Source organism: Schistocerca americana, chromosome 4, assembly GCF_021461395.2.
Source record: "Schistocerca americana isolate TAMUIC-IGC-003095 chromosome 4, iqSchAmer2.1, whole genome shotgun sequence".
NCBI classification, from domain to species: domain Eukaryota; kingdom Metazoa; phylum Arthropoda; class Insecta; order Orthoptera; family Acrididae; genus Schistocerca; species Schistocerca americana.
Window position 1 is genome coordinate 466332580 of NC_060122.1, and position 22075 is coordinate 466354654.

Here is a 22075-nt window from a genome sequence, read left to right on the forward strand (position 1 = left end):
ATCACCTGACTTTTGTTTCTGCTTCAGAGTGTTACGCTATAATGTACTATAAATGAAAAAAAGTTGTATCTCAATTCTTTTCACAAGACCAAGTACCATGAACACTTGTAGATTACAATTTTCAAGCAATAAAATTTTGAATAAGACAACAATAATAAGGGTTTCATCTTTATTTTTTGGAGGAAGTGTGATAGTACTGAAAATGTGGTCTAATAAAGGATATGCAATACGTAATTGTTACGCCGCGGTAAAACAGTCGTAACAAAAAACTGATAAACTGATCTGTACTTAAGTCTGTTCAAATAATTATACCCAGGAAGAAAATTCCTCTTCTTGGTTAGTTTGGATTGTCTTAGGTTCTTCACTGACATTACTTTGCCTGTGCCCATAATTTGAAAAAATGCCTTTTTCTAATCATTTCAATGACTTACACCCTTTATTGCACTGAGGTGCATAGAAGCCAATGGAAGTAAGTGCAGTTTTCCAGATTTATGAAGTTAGTACAGCATTGAATGGATTACAATTTTCAATTCTCATCTGTTGAGAGAATGAGGAAATGTGTTGAGAATCCAGCAAGTGCTGAGATCCAATGGCAGAAAAAAGTACAAAGTCTAATTACTTGTACTACTTGTTCACCAAAGGAGATAAATGCATAACCCAATTGTCCCCTACATTGCTACTCTCAGAAAGTGTGCTGAAATTTGAAAGTGGTTAATATGGATGTTGAGATGGATTCTGAACTTAAAAACATATTAAGATGTACATTTTTCAAGCACAAGTTTTTGAAAATAACATGATATAATTTTAGGGTTACAGAATTTCCTGCAAACATTACTTCCAGGTCTGAAGACAGTTATAATTGTGGGAGGCAAAACAAAACCCACCTTGCTGTAAAGCTGGCTATGCTTGTGAACAGTACAGTGACTGAAACAGTTAACCATAAGAACTTGCTGAGTGGGACATCCTTTTTATGAGTGAGATCAGGGTTTCTGGATCATTGAGAACACACAACATCATTGTTAGTGGTAAATGTGTAGCAGAACACAATCAGCAGATAGTTGCAAAGGCTTCCAATTGGTTTACTGCCACAAGAAGGGAACAGACAGATTCAAAACAGTCCCTGAAACATTGCATTAATGTTACAGAGAAAGGCATACACAGCATCTTTTTAAGAAAGAATGACCAATAAGACTGTTTTGTAACTAACAAGTGAACACAATCCTGGATGTTTGAGAACAAGTTGTAAGTGCACATTCATTGAAGAAGCATAGACTAGTTGTACTTCCTGTGGAATGGCCTTGAAGACACCTTAAGTTGAAGATAAAGCACTTGAAATAAAAGAACATTATTGATTTACTGTCCTTCATACTACTGATTTTTCATCCTTTCCACAGAAGTCATCCACACAAAAAGAACCAAAATGGTCACCCATGTCATTAACAGACCCAGCAAGCAGACTATGGTGGAGAACAATGTACACAAGACAAGCCTCTGCAAATCAGAAGGATAGGTGCTGAACATATATAAAGTTGTGGACTTTTACAGTAAATTTTATTAGAATACTTTTTATTGTCCTTTGAAGAAACTGCAAAAAGGTGGGAATTTAAGGAGATGGGACCTGGGTAAACTGACTAAACCAGAGGTTGTACAGAGTTTCAGGGAGAGCATAAGGGAACAATTGACAGGAATGGGGGAAAGAAATACAGTAGAAGAAGAATGGGTAGCTCTGAGGGATGAAGTAGTGAAGGCAGCAGAGGATCAAGTAGGTAAAAAGATGAGGGCTAGTAGAAATCCTGGGGTAACAGAAGAAATATTGAATTTAATTGATGAAAGGAGAAAATATAAAAATGCAGTAAATGAAGCAGGCAAAAAGGAATACAAACGTCTCAAAAATGAGATCGACAGGAAGTGCAAAATGACTAAGCAGGGATGGCTAGAGGACAAATGTAAGAATGTAGAGGCTTATCTCCCTAGGGGCAAGATAGATACTGCCTACAGGAAAATTAAAGAGACCTTTGGAGAAAAGAGAGCCACTTGTATGAATATCAAGAGCTTTGATGGAAACCCAGTTCTAAGCAAAGAAGGGAAAGCAGTAAGGCGGAAGGAGTATATAGAGGGTCTATACAAGGGTGATGTACTTGAGGACAATATTATAGAAATGGAAGAGGATGTAGATGAAGATGAAATGGGAGATACGATACTGCGTGAAGAGTTTGACAGAGCACTAAAAGACCTGAGTCGAAACAAGGCCCCGGGAGTAGACAACATTCCATTAGAACTACTGTCAGCCTTGGGAGATCCAGTCCTGACAAAACTCTAACATCTGGTGCGCAAGATGTATGAGACAGGCGAAATACCCTCAGTCTTGAAGAAGAATATAATAATTGCAATCCCAAAGAAAGCAGGTGTTGACAGATGTGAAAATTACCGAACAATCAGTTTAATAAGCCACAGCTGCAAAATACTAACACAAATTCTTTACAGACTAATGGAAAAAGTGGTAGAAGCCGACCTCAGGGAAGATCAGTTTGGATTCCGCAGAAATACTGGAACACATGAGGCAATACTGACCTTACGACTTATCTTAGAAGAAAGGTTAAGGAAAGGCAAACCTACATTTCTAGCATTTGTAGACTTAGAGAAAGCTTTTGACAATGTTGACTGGAATATTCTCTTTCAAATTCTAAAGGTGGCAGGGGTAAAATACAGGGAGCGAAAGGCTATTTACAATTTGTACAGAAACCAGATGGCAGTTATAAGAGGCGAGGGGCATGAAGGGGAAGCAGCGGTTGGGAAGGGAGTGAGGCAGGGTTGTAGCCTCTCCCCAATGTTATTCAATCTGTATATTGAGCAAGCAGTAAAGGAAACAAAAGAAAAGTTCGGAGTAGGTATTAAAATCCATGGAGAAGAAATAAAAACTTTGAGGTTTGCCGATGACATTGTAATTCTGTCAGAGACAGCAAAGGTCTTGGAAGAGCAGTTGAATGGAATGGACAGTGTCTTGAAAGGAGGATATAAGATGAACATCAACAAAAGCAAAACGAAGATAATGTAATGTAGTCGAATTAATTCGGGTGATGCTGAGGGAATTAGATTAGGAAATGAGATACTTAAAGTAGTAAAGGAGTTTTGCTATTTGGGGAGCAAAATAACTGAGGATGGTCGAAGTAGAGAGGATATAAAATGTAGACTGGCAATGGCAAGGAAAGCGTTTCTGAAGAAGAGAAACTTGTTAACATCGAGTATAGATTTAAGTGTCAGGAAGTCGTTTCTGAAAGTATTTGTATGGAGCGTAGCCATGTATGGAAGTGAAAGATGGACGATAAATAGTTTGGACAAGAAGAGGAAGAAGCTTTCCAAATGTGGTGCTACAGAAGAATGCTGAAGATTAGATGGGTAGATCACATAACTAATGAGGACGTATTGAATATAATTGGGGAGAAGAGGAGTTTGTGGCACAACTTGACAAGAAGAAGGGACCGGTGGTAGGACATGTTCTGAGGCATCAGGGGATCAGAAATTTAGCATTGGAGGGCAGTGTGGAGGGTAAAAATCGTAGAGGGAGACCAAGAGATGAATACACTAAGCAGATTCAGAAGGATGTAGGTTGCAGTAAGTACTGGGAGATGAAGATGCTTGCACAGGATAGAGTAGCATGGAGAGCTGCATCAAACCAGTATCAAGACTGAAGACCACAACAACAACTACAACAACACCAACAACAACATGAAGATTTAAAATACTGAAGCCAAATAAGATAAGTGCAAAAGACTATTACATAGTCACTATTCATTGACCAGGTAGTATAATATATTTAGTAGATTTAAGTCTTTGGTACAAATAATCAGTGTATAGGTAAAATGGAAACCAAATTATGTATCAGATTAATGCAGCCAAAGAGTATTAATAAATTATATAACACGGTTTGGATCACAGTTCTTTTATTGGTTACTACCAGCATTGATCTGCACTGCAGATCACCTTCAGGTCTGTTGCCATAATTTGTGGTTAAGCAGTAATGGTCCAAATGATATACAACTAGTTTTTTTATCAATTGCACCACTCTTAACAAACCGCACCTTGCAGAATCGGGCATGAAAATGATCTGCAGGGCGCATCAAAACAGGTAGTTGCCAATAAATGACACTGTGATTGTGATGGTATTTTTTTCATTTATTAATATAACTGACATCATGGTTCCTGTGAAATGGTGTCAACCATGCAGCCGAAGAGTGTATCACTCACTTGTTTTTACCTCATTTTGAGAAAATCTAGTGCAAATTGCACTTACTTCCCTTTGACTCTAGGCACCTCAGTTTGGTTTTTCTTGCATGTCGTTGTTAAATTTATTATTTTCTTCAAATGTCTGGCTAACAGGCTGAGGTTAACAGCCATAACATTTGCTTACAACTAAGAAGATATGTTGCAAAGGTTAGAGTTTAACATCTGGTAGGCCTTGAGATTGCTAGAGAAAGAACAGTATTCTAGCCATGCAAGGACTCCATATCAAACCAGCAATAGCCCCGTTAAAATAACTGTCTCATCATTTACCAGAAGTGATTCAAGAAAACCTCAGTAAACCTAAATTGGAGTTTGAACTTTGAACTTTGCAAGCATGATTTAAGTTTCTTACTTCTTAATCTAAAATTTAGATTCTCAAGCAGAGTACTGAGCATGGGTTATAGTGATCATGAGGCACAGTTGCTGTGTATAGAAATTCCAACAAGTAGTGGAAGTTCCAGAAAAGAAGTTGAAAAAAGAACCTTTTCTGAAGATAACATTAGAATTTTTAATCTCTTACTGGCAAAGGAAAACTGGGAAAGCATTGCCACTCAGAACAATGTGATAGTATGTACATGAGTTTTCAGAGCATCTTTCTTCACTATTTTAATGTAGCATTCCAAAAGTAGTAAAAACAGTAAAACCTAACAATAATAAGCAATGGGTAACTAAAAGCATAAAAATTTCCAGTGAGAGAAACAGATTTCTGCAGTGTAGTTCAGTGCCAAAGAAAAAGAATGTATCATTAACACTAGAAGGCTCAAAAGTCACAGACCCAAATTCAGTTGTGGAAAAATTCAATGAATACTTCACCTCACTAGCTGAAGACCTCATTCAAGTACACTGTCAAGTACCAGTCCCAAGTTTCTCCAGAAAGTCAGTGGTCTCGACTGCTTCTATGTATGTGTATGAAACAAACCCCAATGAAATTATAAGTAAAATTAAATCATTAAGCAATAAAATGTCAAGTGGTCTTGATGAAGTACCTGATTTCATATTAAAAGCATGTGCTCACCGCATAGCAAACCCCTTGGCAAAAATTTTCAACCTCTCTTTACAAACTGGTGTATTTCCAGATACTTTTAAAATAGCAAAAGTTTCACCACTGCTAAAAAAAGGTTTTTCTGAAAAAATATCTAACTACCGATCTGTGTCACAGTTAAGTTCCTTCTCAAAAATTCTAGAAAAACTCTTCTATGACAGGCTTTTAAATTTCATAAATAAATATGCACCTCTTACAGTACAACAACATGGCTTTAGAAAGTCTAAATCTACACAGACAGCAATTTTCGAATTCTTAGGCTGCATTTTAAAATCCCTTGATCAACATAAATTAGCTGCAGGTATTTTTCTAGATCTATCAAAAGCCTTCGACGTCCTGGACTATAACATTCGGCTCGAAAAATTAGAAATACGAGGAGTAAGAGGTGTAGCACATAGCTGGTTGTGTTCATACCTAAAAAACAGTAGGCAGAAAGTATCACTTCAGTATGAATTCAACAAAATTAATAAAACAAGAAACAACTCCTTTCTTTCTAGGGAATTACCAATAAAATATAGCATACCACAGGGCTCGATCTTAGGTCCACTACTCTTCTTGATTTATGTGGACGACTTAGTTGAATATACGAGTCCCACAAAAACTATCCTGTTTGCCGATGACACCAGCATATTGCTCACTGGATCCAGTCCAGAAACTTTGCGGTCCACAGCAGAAAGTTCTATGAAAAGACTTTCTGAATGGTTCACGAAAAACATACTCTTTATAAATACTGAAAAAACTGTGTGTGTCGATTTTCATTTAATTCCTCCAACTAATCAAATGTCTATTCAAGCCCAATTAAAAAATGATCCCCTAGAAAATGTAAGTGTCACAATATTCTTGGGTCTTTGGGTTCAGCAAGACTGAAAGTGGGACACACATATAAATTACTTGTGTAGAAAACTATCACCTGTCTGCTATGGCCTAAGAATTTTAAAGGCTACAACAATCAAAACAACAGTACTGCAGGCATACTATGCACAGTTCCAACCACTAAGCCGACATGGGATCATTTTCTGGGGATACTCAACTCACAGTGTAAAAGTTTTTAGAATGCAAAAAAGAGCTTTAAGAATAATTTGTGGCCTTAAAAAGATAGAGTCCTGTAAATCCCATTTTACTGAGTTTGGTGTTCTAAATGTTCCAAGTTTATTCGTTTATGAAACTATCTTGTTCACTAGGGACTACCTCCTGAAAACAGGCAAACTGATACAGAACAAAAATGTACCAGAAGTGAATCAAATATACATCAAAAATATCACAGAACAACCACCTATCAGAGGAGCATAGTTAACACTCGTGTAATACTGCACAATAAGGTACCAGAGGAAATAAAAAATACTGCTCATCCAATGTTTAAAGCTAAACTAAAAGCATTTCTAATAAAGCACTGTTTCTATTCTGTCAGAGAATTTCTGAATAAGTAACAAAATTAGTTGTAATAGGTACCTAATTTTAATTTGCCCACTATTTTGCTAATACTATGTATTATTGTAACTTATCTTTGACCTGTCCAATATCAATTTTACAATTTGTGCTATATGATAAAACTGGACCAATAAAAAATCAAATCAAATCAAAAATGTGTCATGAGTCACCTTCTCATTTTTTACTGCAAAAATATGTAATATTATGTTTTATGAATTATGCGGTGCCATGACAATTGTGTTTTTAATAGAGGTTGATTTCAGGAAAACCTAAAACCATTTCATGGAATAGCTGACATATCTGTAGTGAGAGATCTTAAATGTTATTTTCACCTTCGCAGTATCTAATCTCCCTCTGAAGTGCAGTAATTGATTCACATGACTGTTGAAGTCTACAAATTTGTCATGGACAACAGCAGATATGCAATGCAGTTTCCTCACAAGCCTAGTGCCAATATCGCTTTCATTATTACAATTTTAGTTTTGTTTCACAATGACTGTTGAAGTAATTTTTATTTTACCAGGGATGCACCTGTTGGAGAATCATGCAACTATGCTCTTCAAGAACTTCTGAGAATAACCCACTCTCATATTGCAGAAAAAACTTTGTTCTTTTTTGACACATTCAGAGAAATCGCTGCAACAAATATGGATGACTTCCAGAGATTACATAGGTTAAAAGAAGAAATCAAAACTTTTGATTTCTCAAGGGTTCCACATTTTGAAAAACAGGTGGGTTTTCACTTTTAATCAGTTTTACTTTGAGTTCCATTTAAATAAACATTTGAGTGTCCCTTATTCAACAACTTCAAAATCTTTTGGTGCATGCTGCCCCTCCCCCCCCCCCCCCCCCCCCCACACACACACACACACACACACTTCATCAACTAGTTGTTGTACAAAATATGGCAGTATTGCAACTGTGTTATTGTTGTACATGGCAGTGCTTTGCAAACTATCAAACATGATAGAACCTGTAACCGATCATTAAATAACAACAGTACACTTGTTATAAAAACTTAATTGGTGTGTTTTGGTCATGGGCCGTCATCAAATATCAGAAACAAACTCGATATAAAGTATCATGTCACATGATAATTGTGCTTAAGCACCAATGTTAGTAGAGTTACTACTTGACATTATAGTTTGTATCAAGTTGGTTTCTGATATGTTTATGATGAGCTGTGCCCAGAATATGTCAATAAAGTTTTTGTAACAGATAGATTCTTGTTATTTAGTGACCCAAAGCAATGTTAAGGGCATGTCAAGTTAATCATATAGTGCTTTATGACCTTGTGCTGCAAGTTCTTACTATGATAAAGAGAACCAGAAAGAATAGTCTGTCTTCAACTTGTAGACACAAGGCTCTCAAAAAAGAGCACAGAACAAAGAACAAGGAAGAAGAAAATAGAAGACCAGAAAACACATGAGAAACAGAAAATTGAAGCATCCACACCCACAACTGCATCACTTGAGTCATTGTTTGATGATTCAGTCAAAATACTTCTCATTTCTGGTAAAGTGGTAGGAGAATGTTTCTGGCCTAATTTACTACTCCGGGTCAGAGTGCTTGAAAACAACATTATAAATATTTTTGACTGCACAATTAGTGTCTTCTTTAGACTGATGTCAGTACAGTGTTGATATTTTTCTGCCTGCAGCAGAAGTACTTGCTCACTATATTTACCATCTTCCTATTAATAAATCTAGGTATTCATTAAAACTGATGGAGGTGAGATAGAACCATGCTGAAACTATTTAATAATAATATTCCTACAATTCTGCCTGCTCTTTAGGGTGCCAAATTGCTGCCTGCCTTAGGGTATTAGGAAATCAAATGAATAAAGTCTGGCAATAGTGGTTTCATTCAGGGAAAAAGAGCAGCTCATTTTTCATTCAAAAAACACAAAATTCTTTTCAAAAAGACCAAGCGCAAGCTATTTGAAGTGCATTAACAACGTAGGCATTAGATGGCGATGTAAAATTTCTTTGTGGTTATACTGGTAATGGTCACTTTAAAGTGCATGTTCCACATTGAGCACACATTTGATAAAAAAATGGATTCTCCTTTCTATCATCACTTTTATGAATAATTTTCACAAAACATCATTGAAAGTAAAATATTAAAGATTACAGATAGTCCTGTCACACCTCTTTTCAAACATCCCACTGCTCATGATGTTCATTAAGGTGAGAAGTGTATGGAAAATCATTTTTACGCTTCAGAAATTAATAATATTCTTCATGTAATTACCTTACCTTCTGATGAAGTCACCCTTAGATGTGAAGAAATCTGGTCAAGGTATATAGAAAACCTATGCAACTGGTTGGCAGATTTTTACATATTTTTCAAATAACATTCTTGAAATTAAATGATGGAATATCCAAGGAAGAATAATGACAGTATTAAGAAAAGGATAGATTGCTAATCACCATATAGTGGATATGTTGAGTCACAGACAAGCACAACAAAAAGTCTTCTAAAGAAGTAAGCTTTCAGGCAGTGGGCTTTCTTCTGAATTAGACCACACACACACACACACACACACACACACACACACACACACACACACACATTCACTCAAACCCGACTCATAAACATGACCACTGTCTGTGGCTGCCAAGGCCAGACTGGGAGCAACGCACATGATGGGAGAAACAATCTTGGTGGTAGGAGTAAGGAGGAGGCTGGGGCAGGGAAGGGGAGGGATAGCAGGGTAGGTGTGGTGGACAGTAAAGTAATGCTTGTGGGAGCATACAGAGTCGAGGTGGGGATAGGGTAGGATGGCTAAGTGCAGTTGGGAGGTTAAGCAGATTGCAGGGAGAGTGGAAAATGAGAGAAGTGTTAAGACTGTGGGTGTGTTGGTGGAATAGAGGCTGTGTGGTCCTGGAGTGGGAACAGGGAAGCGGGTAGGTGGGTGAAGGGCAGTGACTAATGAAGGTTGAGGCCAGGAGGGTTACAAGAATGTAGGATGTATTGCAGGGAGAGTTTCCGTGTGTGCAATTAAGAAAATCTGGTGTTTGTAGAAAGGATCCAGATGGCACATGCTCTGAAGCAGTCATTGAAATGAAGAATGTTGTGTTGGGCAGCATGCTCAGCAACTGGGTGGTCCAGCTGTTTCTTGGCTACAGTACATTGGTGGCCAGTCATCTAGGCAGACAGCTTGTTGGTTTTCATGCCCACATAGATTGCAGCAGAGTGGTTGCAGCTTAGCTTCTAGATCAAATGACTAGTTCCACAGGTAGCCTTGTCTTTGATGGGATAGGTGATGCTTGTGACTGGACTGGAGTAAGTGGTGGTGGTGTGGTGGTGGTGGTGGTGGTGGTGGGAGGGAAGATGTATAGGGCAGGCCTTGCATCTAGGTCTATTACAGGGATATGTGCCATGAAGCAAGAGGTTGGGAGCAAGGGTTGAATAGTGATGGACAAGAATATTGTGCAGGTTTGGTGGGTGACGGAATAGCTCTGTGAGAGGGGTGGGAAGGATAGTGGGTAAGACATTCCTCATTTCAGAGTATGATGAAGTTAGTCAAAACCCTGGCTTAGAATGTGATTCAGTTGCTCCAGTCCTGGGAGGTACTCAGTCATGAGGGGAATGCTCCTGTATAGCCAGATGGTGGGACTTTGGGAAGTGGTGGGTGACTGGAGAAATAAGGCATGGAAGATCTATTTCTTTGCAAGGTTGGGAGGGTAATTACAGTCTGTGAAGGCCTCAGAGAGACCCTTGCTATATTCGGGAGGGACTGCTCATCACAACAGATGTGATGGCCAGAAGGCCACAAGTGGCCTCCTTGGTATGGAAAGAGTTGTAGCTATCAAAATGGAGATGTTGCTGGTGGTTGGTAGGTTTGATATGGACATAGGTACTGATGTAGCCATCTTTGAGATGGAGGTAACATAAAGGAAGGTGGCTTGTTGGGTGGAGGTGACCAGGTTAAGCGAATGGGGAAGATGGTGTTGAGGTTCTGGAAGAATGTGGATAGAGTGTCATCACTCTTAATCCAGATCATGAAGGTGGCATTACTGAATCTGAACCAGGTGAGGGGTTTGGAATTCTGGTTGGTTAGGAAGGATTCCTCTAGGTGGCCCATTGCCCATACCCCAGGGTATGCCAATGGGCATCCGCATGTCATGTCTACATCTACATCCACATACATACTCCGCTAGCCACCAAGCAGCGGTGTGTGGCAGAGGGCACAATTCGCGTCAAAGTATTATTTCCTCCCCTCTGTTCCACTCGCGGATTGCACGAGGGAAAAACGACTGTCTGAACACCTCAGTATGAGCTCTTATCTCCCTTACCTTTGATTCATGATCGTTGCGTGATTTGAAAGTTGGTGGTAATAATATATGCTCTACATCCTGGGTGAAGATTGGATTTCGAAATTTAGTGAGCAGCCCCTTCTGTTTAGCGCGCCATCTATCTGCAAGTGTGTCCCACTTCAAACTTTCCATGAGATTTGTGACGCTCTTGCGATGGCTAAATGTACCAGTCATGAATCTTGCCACTCTTCTTTGGTCCTTCTCAATCTCTGAATCAGACCCAACTGGTAAGGGTCCCATACAGATGAACAATACTCAAAGACTGGACGCACTAAGATATTGTAAGCTATTTCCTTTGTTGAAGGACTACATCACTTCAGGATTCTACCAATAAACCGCAATCTAGAGTTTGCCTTACCTGTTACTTGTGTAATTTGATCATTCCATTTGAGATCATTTCAAATAGTAACACCCAGATACTTGACTGATGCTACCGCTTCCAAAGACTGGGCATTTATTTTGTACTCATAGATTAATGGGGATTTTCACCTTTTTATATGCAGTAAGTTACACTATCTAATATTGAGAGACAACTGTCAGTCATTACACCACGCATTTATTTTCTGCAAATCCTCATTGATTTTTTCACAACTTTCATGTGATACTATTTTCCTGTAGTCTACACATCATTGGCAAACAGTCTAAGGTCACTGTCAATACCATCAACCAGATCGGTTATGTAAATCGTAAAAAGCAGATGACCTATTACGCTACCCTGGGACACACCTGAAGTTACGCTTGTTTCTGTTGAAGTCGCCCCGTTCAGGATGACATACTGCTTCGTGTCTGTTAGAAAACTTTCTATTCAACTGCATATGTAATTGGGTAGACCGTAAGTGCGCACTTTTTGTAGCAAAGCGACAGTGCAGAACTGAGTTGAACGCCTTTTGAAAGTCGAGAAATATGGCATCAACCTGGGAGCCGGTATCTAGAGCCTGTTGTATATCATGCACAAAGAGGGCCAGCTGTGTCTCGCATGACCGCTGTTTCCTAAAACTGTGCTGGTTTCTGCAGATGAGCTTCTCAGAGTCTAGAAAGGTCATTATGTCTGAACACAAAATATGTTCCATGATTCTACAAGAAATCGATGTCAGTGAAATTGGCCGGTAATTATGTGCGTCCGATTTTCTACCCTTTTTATAGATTGCTATGACCTGGGTCTTCTTCCAGTCCCGTGGAACTTTCTGCTGTTCCATTGATCTCTGATAGATGGCAGATAAGAATGGTGCTATATTTGTAGCATAGTCAACGTAAAATCTTACGGGGATACCGTCAGGGCCAGATGCCTTCCTGGCATCTAAGGATCTTAACTGTTTTACCTTCCCAGATACACTAAACACTATGTCAGCCATCCTTTCGTTTATTCGATAATTGAAAGGGGGAATGGTGCTGCAGTCTTCTATCATAAACGAGTTTTTGAAAGCTAGGTTTAGAATTTTGGCCTTCTGTTTATCATCATCAGTTACATTACCCATGCTGTCAGCAAGCGAAGGTATTGAATTATTTGTAGCATTCATAGATTTTACGTACGACCAAAATTTTTTGGGGTTATTTTTAGAATCTGCAGATAAAATATTGCTTTCAAATTCGTTCTTCTGACAGCTGCTTTCATTCCACATAATTTCTGTTTGTCAGCAGAGCAGTGACTATGTTTAAAATGACTGTGCAAAATTCTCTGCTTTCTGAGCAACTTCCTAATATGTTTGTTGAACCAAGGTGGATCCTTTCCCTCCCCTATACTTTTGCTAGGTGCATACTTCTCTAGCACATCGTGGACAATATCTTTAAATTCCAACCAAAGATGCTCAATATTTTGTGTCCCACAAAGATGCTCAATATTTTGTGTCCCACGGTGAATGCTTGGAGCTGACTATGAAGATATTCATTAATGACACTTTTATTTGCTTTCCCAAACAAGAAAACTCTATGCTGTTTCTTTGGTTTTTTTGTAACCTCCACTGACATGGAAGCCACAATGACATTATGGTCGCTAATACCTTTTTCTAGATTAACTTCCTCAAAAAAATCAGGTCTGTTTGTCGCCATGATATCTAACATGTTCCCATCTTGAGTTGGTTTTCTAACCAACTGCTCAAGGTTGTACATTGAGAGCGCTCCTAGAATAACTTCACACGTATCTTTGCTTCTGCCCCCTGTGATAAACGTGTAATTTTCCCAGTCAGTGGATGCTAGATTAAAGTCTCCACCTATAACTAATGGATAATTTGGATATTTACTTCCTCTGTACTCAGGACTTTACCTGAAATGTTCTATGGCATTTGTTGTGGATGCTGGTGGTCTATAAAAAAATACGAGGGCCGTTCAGAAAGTAACCTCCGGTTGATTTAAAAAAATACACCAAGTTAAATAAAAATATTTTAATATATACATCTTACAACTACATCTTTGCACTATTTTTCTACATAGTCTCCATAGCGATTGATGCGCTTATCGTATCTCTTCACAAGCTTTGAAATTCCTTCTGCATAAAAATCACCCGCTTGTGCCTGGAGCCAACCTGTGACCGCATCTTTGAGCTCTTCGTCGTCATCAAACCGCTGTGACCCGAGCCATTTCTTCAAATGCATGAAGAGGTGATAATCACTTGGCGCCAGGTCTGGGCTGTAAGGTGGATGGTTGATAACGTCCCACTTCAAGGACTCAAGAAGGGCCGTTGTTCTGCGAGCAGAGTGAGGACGGGCGTTATCGTGCAAAAAAACGATACCGGAAGTCAGCATACTACGGCGTTTGTTCTGTATAGCCTGTCGTAACTTTTTTATTGTTTCACAGTACACGTCTTGATTAATGGTCGTACCACGTTCCATGAATTCAACCAACAACACCCCTTTGGCATCCCAAAACACCGTTGCCATCAGTTTTCTGGCAGAAAAATCTTGCGAGGCTTTTCTTGGTTTGGTAGGCGAATTTGAATGTGCCCACATCTTTGATTGTTCTTTTGTCTCAGGGTTCACGTACTTAATCCAGGTTTCGTCACCGGTCACGATTCTGTTTAACAATGGTTCTCCTTCGTCCTCATAACGTGACAGAAAGTCTAACGCAGAGGCCATTCGTTGAGTTTTGTGGTGGTCGGTAAGAATTTTGGGCACCCATCGTGCACAGAACTTACGGTAACCCAATCTTGCTGTCACTATCTCGTACAAGAGAGTCCTAGAAATCTGTGGAAAACCAGTAGACAACTCCGACATTGAGAAACGTCGATTTTCACGAACTTTTGCATCAACTGTCTGAACGAGTTCGTCAGTCACCAATGATGGTCTACCACTCCTCTCTTCATCATGAACGTTTTCTCGTCCACTTTTAAATAAACGTACCCATTCACGGACAACTCCTTCACTCATAACTCTTGGTCCGTACACGGCACAAAGCTCACGATGAATAGCTGCTGCAGAATATCCTTTGGCTGTAAAAAACCTTATGACAGCACGCACTTCACATTTGGCGGGGTTTTCTATTGCAGCACACATTTCAAACTGCCACAAAAACTAAACTAGCGCAGGTACGACGTTCACTCGACCACAGCTTGATGCCGACTGACCTGTTGAGTGCGTGAACGCACAGATGGCGTCGCTACTCCCCCCACAACCCGCGCTGTAACCAATCGGAGGTTACTTTCTGAACCGCCCTCGTACAATGGTCAATCCTTGTCTGATTAACAGCTTTAACCAGACTATTTCACAGTCCGACCCAGTATCGATCTCAACTGTGTTTAAACAACTTTTAACTGCAATGAACACACCATCTCCCATAGCATCAGTCCTATCCTTCCTAAACATTGTCTAATCAGAGTTCAAAATTTCACTGCTTTTTATGTCTGGTTTCAACTTAATACAATATTGGCATTGCTACTGTTTATTTCAGAGAGTAACTTGGGGATCTTGCTACAGACACTTAGACAATTTACTAACATGAGATTAAGCATATTTAAATCCTTTGGAATGACCTGTTTAGGTGAACTAACAATTTTTGCGATTGGCACACACACATCAGTGTAAGGAACTGGTAATTTTTCAGGCCAGCGGTTTGTTGCCCATGGGGAGGACCCTAATCTAAAAAAACCCCATGTGCATGCCACAAGTACTGTGCTACCCATGTAGCCGCTTCCTGTGTGTAGTGCACCCCTGATCTATCGAGTGGCGTCCTACAACCTTCCACCCCATAGCATAGGTCGAGGAATCTACAACCATTTTCGTCACAGAGTCGACGTAGCCTCTGGTTTAGATTCTCCACTCGACTCCAAACCAGAGGACCCCAGTCCACCCTGGGTACAATGCTGCAGATTGTCAGCTTGGCTTCCACTCCACGAGAGATGGAGGCCGCCTTCACCAATTTAGCCAGCCGTCGAAAGGACCCAATGATTTCCTCGGAACCCCGACGACAGGCATTATTGGTGCTGACATGCGCAACAATCAAGCAACAAGCTAGCTGAACCCCATACACTCGATAGCTGCCGGAAGAGCCTCTTCCACATCCCAGACAAGGCCCCCAGGAAGCACATCGAGTGAACATTGGACTTCTTCCCCACCCTAGCCGCTATGTTCCTGAGGGGCACCGTGACCCACCTAACATTGGAGCTCCCAATAACTAACAAACCCCTACCCCCACGTGCCTGTCCGGACCTTGCTGAAGGAGTGGCCACTATCCTGGCAGAAGGTGCATTCAGATCCGGCTCAGCCCCCCCCCCCCTTCCCCCAGCATCAGATAGGACACTGAATCTATTAGCAAAGTGCATGGGATTTAGCAGCAGTCTGCGTTCTCCCATGCACCCTTTCAGATGCGACACATTTCCCCTTAGTGCGGTTAAATCGACATACTTTCCAGGCTTTGTGTATTCTACAACAAATATTCAGCTCATTTTCCTCTAACATTTCTAAGTTAGATATCAGTGCACATTTTGATGGACATGCCTCTACTAAACCAAAATTGTCTACACTGATGGGCACTACCCAGCTTCTATCAGTTTCCTGCACAAAAGATAAACTACATTATATGCAACATTGTGCCAGACCCAGTTCCTCTTTTTCTGGCTAGGCGTCCACTACATATAAAGTATTAACTGGTGGATAAGTTCATCCAAAGCAACCTTCCTGTACCTTTCAGTATTATGTCCCATTAGTCAAGCCTAAGAGACCAAATATGCACTTTAACTAGCTTAAATGATGCCTCAGGTGTTCCTCTTGACAGTTCAGTTCTTTCAGCAATAAAACTGAGACAGAATGCTGTCCTATCCACCTCCAATATGTGCTGTTGTAGATCCACTTTGGGATGATTATTTACTAAAAAGTCAAACCCAGGAATGATGTACATGGTGTTCACCCTAGGGAGAACTTCCACGTGCACATGGAAGTATATCCTCTCACATCGAAATCCAGTAATGCTGATTTGAGGAAGGGAAAGCTACTACCACCTATATCACATAATTTATGGTGTGGTGGGTTCAAATTTATAACACCAAATACACTCTGGTTAGCCATGGACCCTCTTACGTAGCCAGTTAGACAAATGTCTGCCGCTGCTTTCACAAAGATGTATCCCACAGTCATAGTTTCTGGAAGGGTTGTGCAGTGGTCGCACTGCTCCCTGTCCTGTTTAATGTAGGGGTGTAAATGTTATCCTGATTCCACCTTCTACATGCCTGGAAACTTTTTATATTGATGAGCTCACCTGTTTGCACCTTTGATGCTGTGGCTTCCTACAAAACTGCTGAATGTGGCCAAGAGAGCTATATCTATAAAATATTATCTCTGTATTAAAAACTGCTTACTTCTCTCAAGCCATATATATTTATGTTGAACTTAATTTAAAAGCAAATTTCATAAAGTTGAATTTGTAGCTATAAGTTGCTAACTGCACACAGCTTACATTAATCATATCGTGTAGTTTTAATGGTAAAGTAAACAGTCAATATGACCAAATTTAAAAACGAAAAATTCAGTTTCTGTATTTTGTTTTATATTACAGTTTGAAAATGTATTTGCAAGAAAGGAACTGGAAAGGAAACGTGAACATTTGAAGTTTAGTCAGTCACATAGGAGCATGACCTTATTTCCTGAATATGAGAAAAAAGTGAAGTTACTGCAAAAATTAAAATATATAGATGCCAACAAGTGTGGTAATTATACTATTTATTACTTAAAGAAACAGTAAAATATTAGAAAAATATTGTTAAGTTGTTTTGTTGTGTGATTATTATTAGTAGTTCCAAAACTTCATATATTTGTTAATAGTTTGTGTATTGTTCCCTGCAGTGGAATTGAAAGGTCGTGTTGCTATCAAAATGCGCAATCATGAACTGATGATCACAGAGTTAGTGTTACGTAACATACTAACAAACCTTCGACCTGCAGAGATTGCAGCAGTGCTGTCTAGCCTGGTCTTTGAAGGAAAGACTGATACTGAACCGAAGGAAGTAGCTGCCGTTGCCCTAGCAGTGGTATGTATGGAATGCTCCAATCCTTGTATACATATATTCTTTTTAAATAGACAGTTACCTTAAAATCTACTAACTACTCAAGTGATTGTTGTGAGGTTTCCTGGGTTATTTGTTGGTGTTAATTTGTCCTGCGAGTCGCTGGTAGCAGCAATGAATATTACTGGAATTTATTTGATTATAATCAAGTTCTATGTGCTGTTTGGTTTTCTGTTTGAATAGACATATTTTTGTATAAATAACACTGGTTTGTATTTCATAAGGAGGCTGACTTATATAGTAACAGTGTAGGCAGAAGTTTCACACCTTGATAATTTCGTCTTTGTCCTTTCACCCCAAATAATTTTTATGCATTCTGCAGAATGTGCTAACACATTATTTTTGTGCTTAAATTCACTGTTGCCTTCCATGACTTGGATCACATGACTGACAACTTCCACAAGTAAATCTTTCATGATATGGACTCGGGGAAACGTGTCCCAGTCACTAACATGTTAGTAATTTCATTATCAATATTACTCAGCTGCACAGCCCTTATTATATTATGAAAATACCTTTTCCATATCTTCAGAGCTCTAATGTATCCATTTATTCATGTATCCTCCAAACACTCAGTGACCTTTTTCAAACTGTTGATGCCAATGTTTTCTTTTTTGTGGTAGTTGAATTCAAAAGTACTGAAATATAAAGTTTGTTTTGTGATTTGGCAAATATAAAACATCGAGTCCCTTAAGATTTAGTATTGGTCCACAACTATTCTTTGCTTACACAAATGGCCTTCCTGTGGCTGTTCAGTAAATCTAATGTTCACTAATGACACAATAATATTAATCAAGAGCCAAACTGCGACGCGACAATGTTGCAATTTGTGGCTTACATATTGCCGTTTGAACTAAAAATACAAACACAATTAATGTCCTTGGCTCTCTACTGCCTAGAGAATTTCCCATCCATCATTGTCTGTTCAGTTAATAAACAGCTGCACCCAATTTCTTTCAAGTAAGCAGTAATTAACTGCTAAGTTAATGATGGGGGCAAGTTACTATAAATCACTGTAGTCAAAAAGCACCCGTTTGTGATGAAATTAAAAGTATATTTGACTAAAAATCACATGAACTAGTGGCTGCTGCATAACTCTGAGCCTATCATGGATACTAACCTGACGCAAAGTCAACTACTGATTGCTAATTCCTGCACAAAGAGTGTCCTGAAGAGAAGTTAAGGTCCATAGACCAACTTGTGAACCCCTATTTCATATAGACAACACTACAAATACCAAATACTCTTACTCAGAGTAATCACTGTCCAAAAAAGCCACAAATAAATGCAAGTCCCCTCTGTGGCTAACGTATGAAAAAGTAAAATCCTCATTCAACATACACTATTGAAACGGTCACAAGTTCTCATCGGTCTCACTCAAATAATCGGCAAAGTTTGAGAAGCCACTAAATAAAACAACAGTCTAATCATGACTCAACTCCACAAATTTCATGAGTGATAAGGGCAGACACATGAAAGACTATAAATCGAAACTGAAAGTTGTAACTAATAGTCCATACAGAGTATTGCACATCCAGCATCCACCATAGTCTCATTCTGAATGCCCAGTCCAAGGCTCTGTCCAGACTTTCAGTAACTACCAGTACTTAAGCTCAAAATTTGCATCAGTACAAATTTCATTTTCCATATTCTTATTACTAACTAAAATCTAATCACATGCTTGTGTGCTGATTAATCCGATGTGTCACAGTCAGATGTAGAGTGAATAGTTCACCTAGAGTTAGTAAAAACATAATTAGTAAGACTGCACAGTTTTATTATAGGGGTCAGACAAAAGTATGGAAACACTGCAAGAAATGCGTACTTGAACATAATGCAGATGCCAGCCAAGCGTGCAGGTTGCACTAGCATATTTGACCATGGACAGCAACTGTACAGTGTACTCAATAAGTTGCAAGTATCAGTTGGCAGTCTGAATAGTTGAGAATGATGGAAGAGGAAGATTGACAATACGAAAAGAAACTGAAGTAGTAGCATTGTCAATAACTGGAGCGCCTGGTGTTCGTCAAACACCAAGCACTGCGTAGGTTGCAATGCTCTCTGAGGTCTCACTATTTTTTCTTGTACCACCTTCATTTCCTCAGGTTCCACCCCCCCCCCCCCCCCACACACACACACACACAAAAACATTCCCATACTCATTGTAGCCCTCTACATCCCCCACCCTTGTACAGTACCTAATTGGTATACTGGCTACTTCTTCTTTGGCCAAATTATTTTTTTGAAAAATGGTACAACCACATCTTTCCCATTTATTTCAAAAATTACTACATTTTCAATAAAATTTAATCTCCCTTTGTACTGGTTAAAGAAATCTATGCCAATTAGCATTTTTGTACATAGATCAGGGATTACAAGGAAGTTATGGAGTACTTGCTTACCATTTATTTTTACTGGCAACAAAACTTCGTGTTTAATAGGTTTTTTAACTTTTCCTGTAGCTACAATTATCGCATCCCCATTACTGGCATGATTACTAGTTCATTTCTATTTGGCAATGATTCAACCAACTTTACTCACAGTACAAAAATCACTGCCACTATCTGCTAAACACTGTACTTCTTCGCCACGCACTTGCAGACTAATTACTGGACTTCCTTTCATTGCTAGTGTCAGAACCCTCCTCCATCAAATCATTCACAACCTCCCTTTTGTCTAAACCTTCCCTGTTTCCAGAAATTACACAGTTTTTTTGCAGAATTACCCACATCACTTTCTCTCCCATACTAATTATTCTGTCCACTAATCATCATCATCATCATCATCATCGTCATCATCTTGGACAGTTTCCAGCCACTGGCTGGGTCTGTCGTCTGTCCATAAGTCTCCCATAAGTCCAACCCCTCGTCCAAGTCGTGGGAGATGGGCAACGGCACAAAGTAGGGGACTGCCTATAGGGGCGATGTACAGCGGGGACTTCGTGTGCCCCAGGACCGCTACGGTAGCTGGGAAGGCCCTATGGGAACCCTGAAACATGACGGCTAACGGGGCTCTGGTGAAGCTGCGATAGGCCTAGCAAGCCAGTAGAGGATAAATCAACTGCTTTCAAGAAGGGAACATGCCTCGGATCATCTGTCCACTAATGACAGCTCCAAAAATTTTACCAGCATTTTTCCATTCTCTCTCTCTCTCTCTCTCTCTCTCTCTCTCTCTCTCTCTCTCTCTCTCTCTCTCTCCCCCCCCCCCCTCCCCCCCCCTTTTTCTACAGTTAGTTAGCTGACCCTCATTTTGGTCACCATTTTCCTGCCTCTCCCTTATAGCTTCACAAATATTATCATTTATAGATGCTAGTATTTTTCTACACTGACATCACTAATCTCCTGTAATTCTGCAGCTTCTGTACTTTCTCCTTCTCCAGGATATGACTCAACTTGGTTGCTAAAGAGATTCTGGCAATCAGGTTCTGTCACATTTTCCGCTAATACATCACCCATTTTGTGTGCAATACAGCGCTTATTTTGTTTATGCCTGTCCAAAAACTCACTTAAACCTCTGCTAGATGTACAGATTTTTATGTAGCTCGTTTTGTCTGTTGTTACTACCTTCTTCGGCTCCTCACATATAATCCCTGCCTGTTTAGTGCTAAAACATACAAAGGATTTTGCTTGCATATTCAAATTACTACTTCCCGTCTTGTAAATGCTAGCTCTTTCATGGATGGCATTTAGTTTCACGGATTCTGGGACTCTGTACCATGTCTTATGTTTACCTCCATTTGCTGTCGCCTTGGCGCAACATCATCCTCTCGCGCCCTGAGAATACGAGCGATACTTGTGCACCTGCTCCCCATTATTTCGCCTATCTTTTATTGGATAGCGCCACATCCCGGCACCTCTGCTCCTGCTGTTTCCACAGTACAAACCAATTCTTTTAAAGTTTACATTCTGCAGTGGTTCTGCATTATTTGGTGGTCGTACATTACGATTTGCATGCTCCTCTTCATGCGAGAGCTTCTCAACTCCCTCCAAATAACTAATGAATTTATGAAAAATGTCATCCTTCGGAGCTGCAATAATTTTGTTTCACCAGTTCATGGGCAGTTTACCTTCCAGACCCATAACAATCTGTTCTGGCTCGACTTCATTGTTTAAATGTGACAAGTTTGTCATCCATTTTAACGGAAACTTTCTTGTGCTTTCTTCTCTGGGATTAAACTTTTCCCCAGTCCAGAAGCTATTTAGCTTGCCCCAATATTCTTTAAAAAACGTTAGAGTATTGTACTGTGCAATAGCGATATTCCCCCAAATTCTATGCTCTCCCAAGAATTTAGATGTAATGAACCCTATTTTTTTCTGCCTGACCACAAACTAGGTAGAACACCTTCAAAGTCATTCCAAAATTCTTTTGGATGTACATTTCCTGTTGGGTCAAAACGTAAAAACTGCCTGTTAGTGACATACGATATTTCAGACAATTCTGCTACAAAACTACACCCACTACTGTCAGTTTCATGTCTGAGGTTGGTTTCAACTTGGCATAATCTACTGCTATGCT

At 39.6% G+C, this 22075-nt stretch overlaps 1 protein-coding gene across 1 annotated transcript in view; it reads left to right on the forward strand.

Annotated features, from left to right (window-relative positions):
* The window catches only part of LOC124612794 (helicase SKI2W), a 155663-nt gene that overhangs the window by 104433 nt on the left and 29155 nt on the right, over positions 1-22075 (forward strand). The window contains exons 15-17 of the mRNA XM_047141196.1: positions 7275-7482; positions 17053-17203; positions 17340-17524. Coding sequence (XP_046997152.1) covers positions 7275-7482; positions 17053-17203; positions 17340-17524 — 544 coding nt within the window. The remainder of the gene's footprint in view (positions 1-7274; positions 7483-17052; positions 17204-17339; positions 17525-22075) is intronic.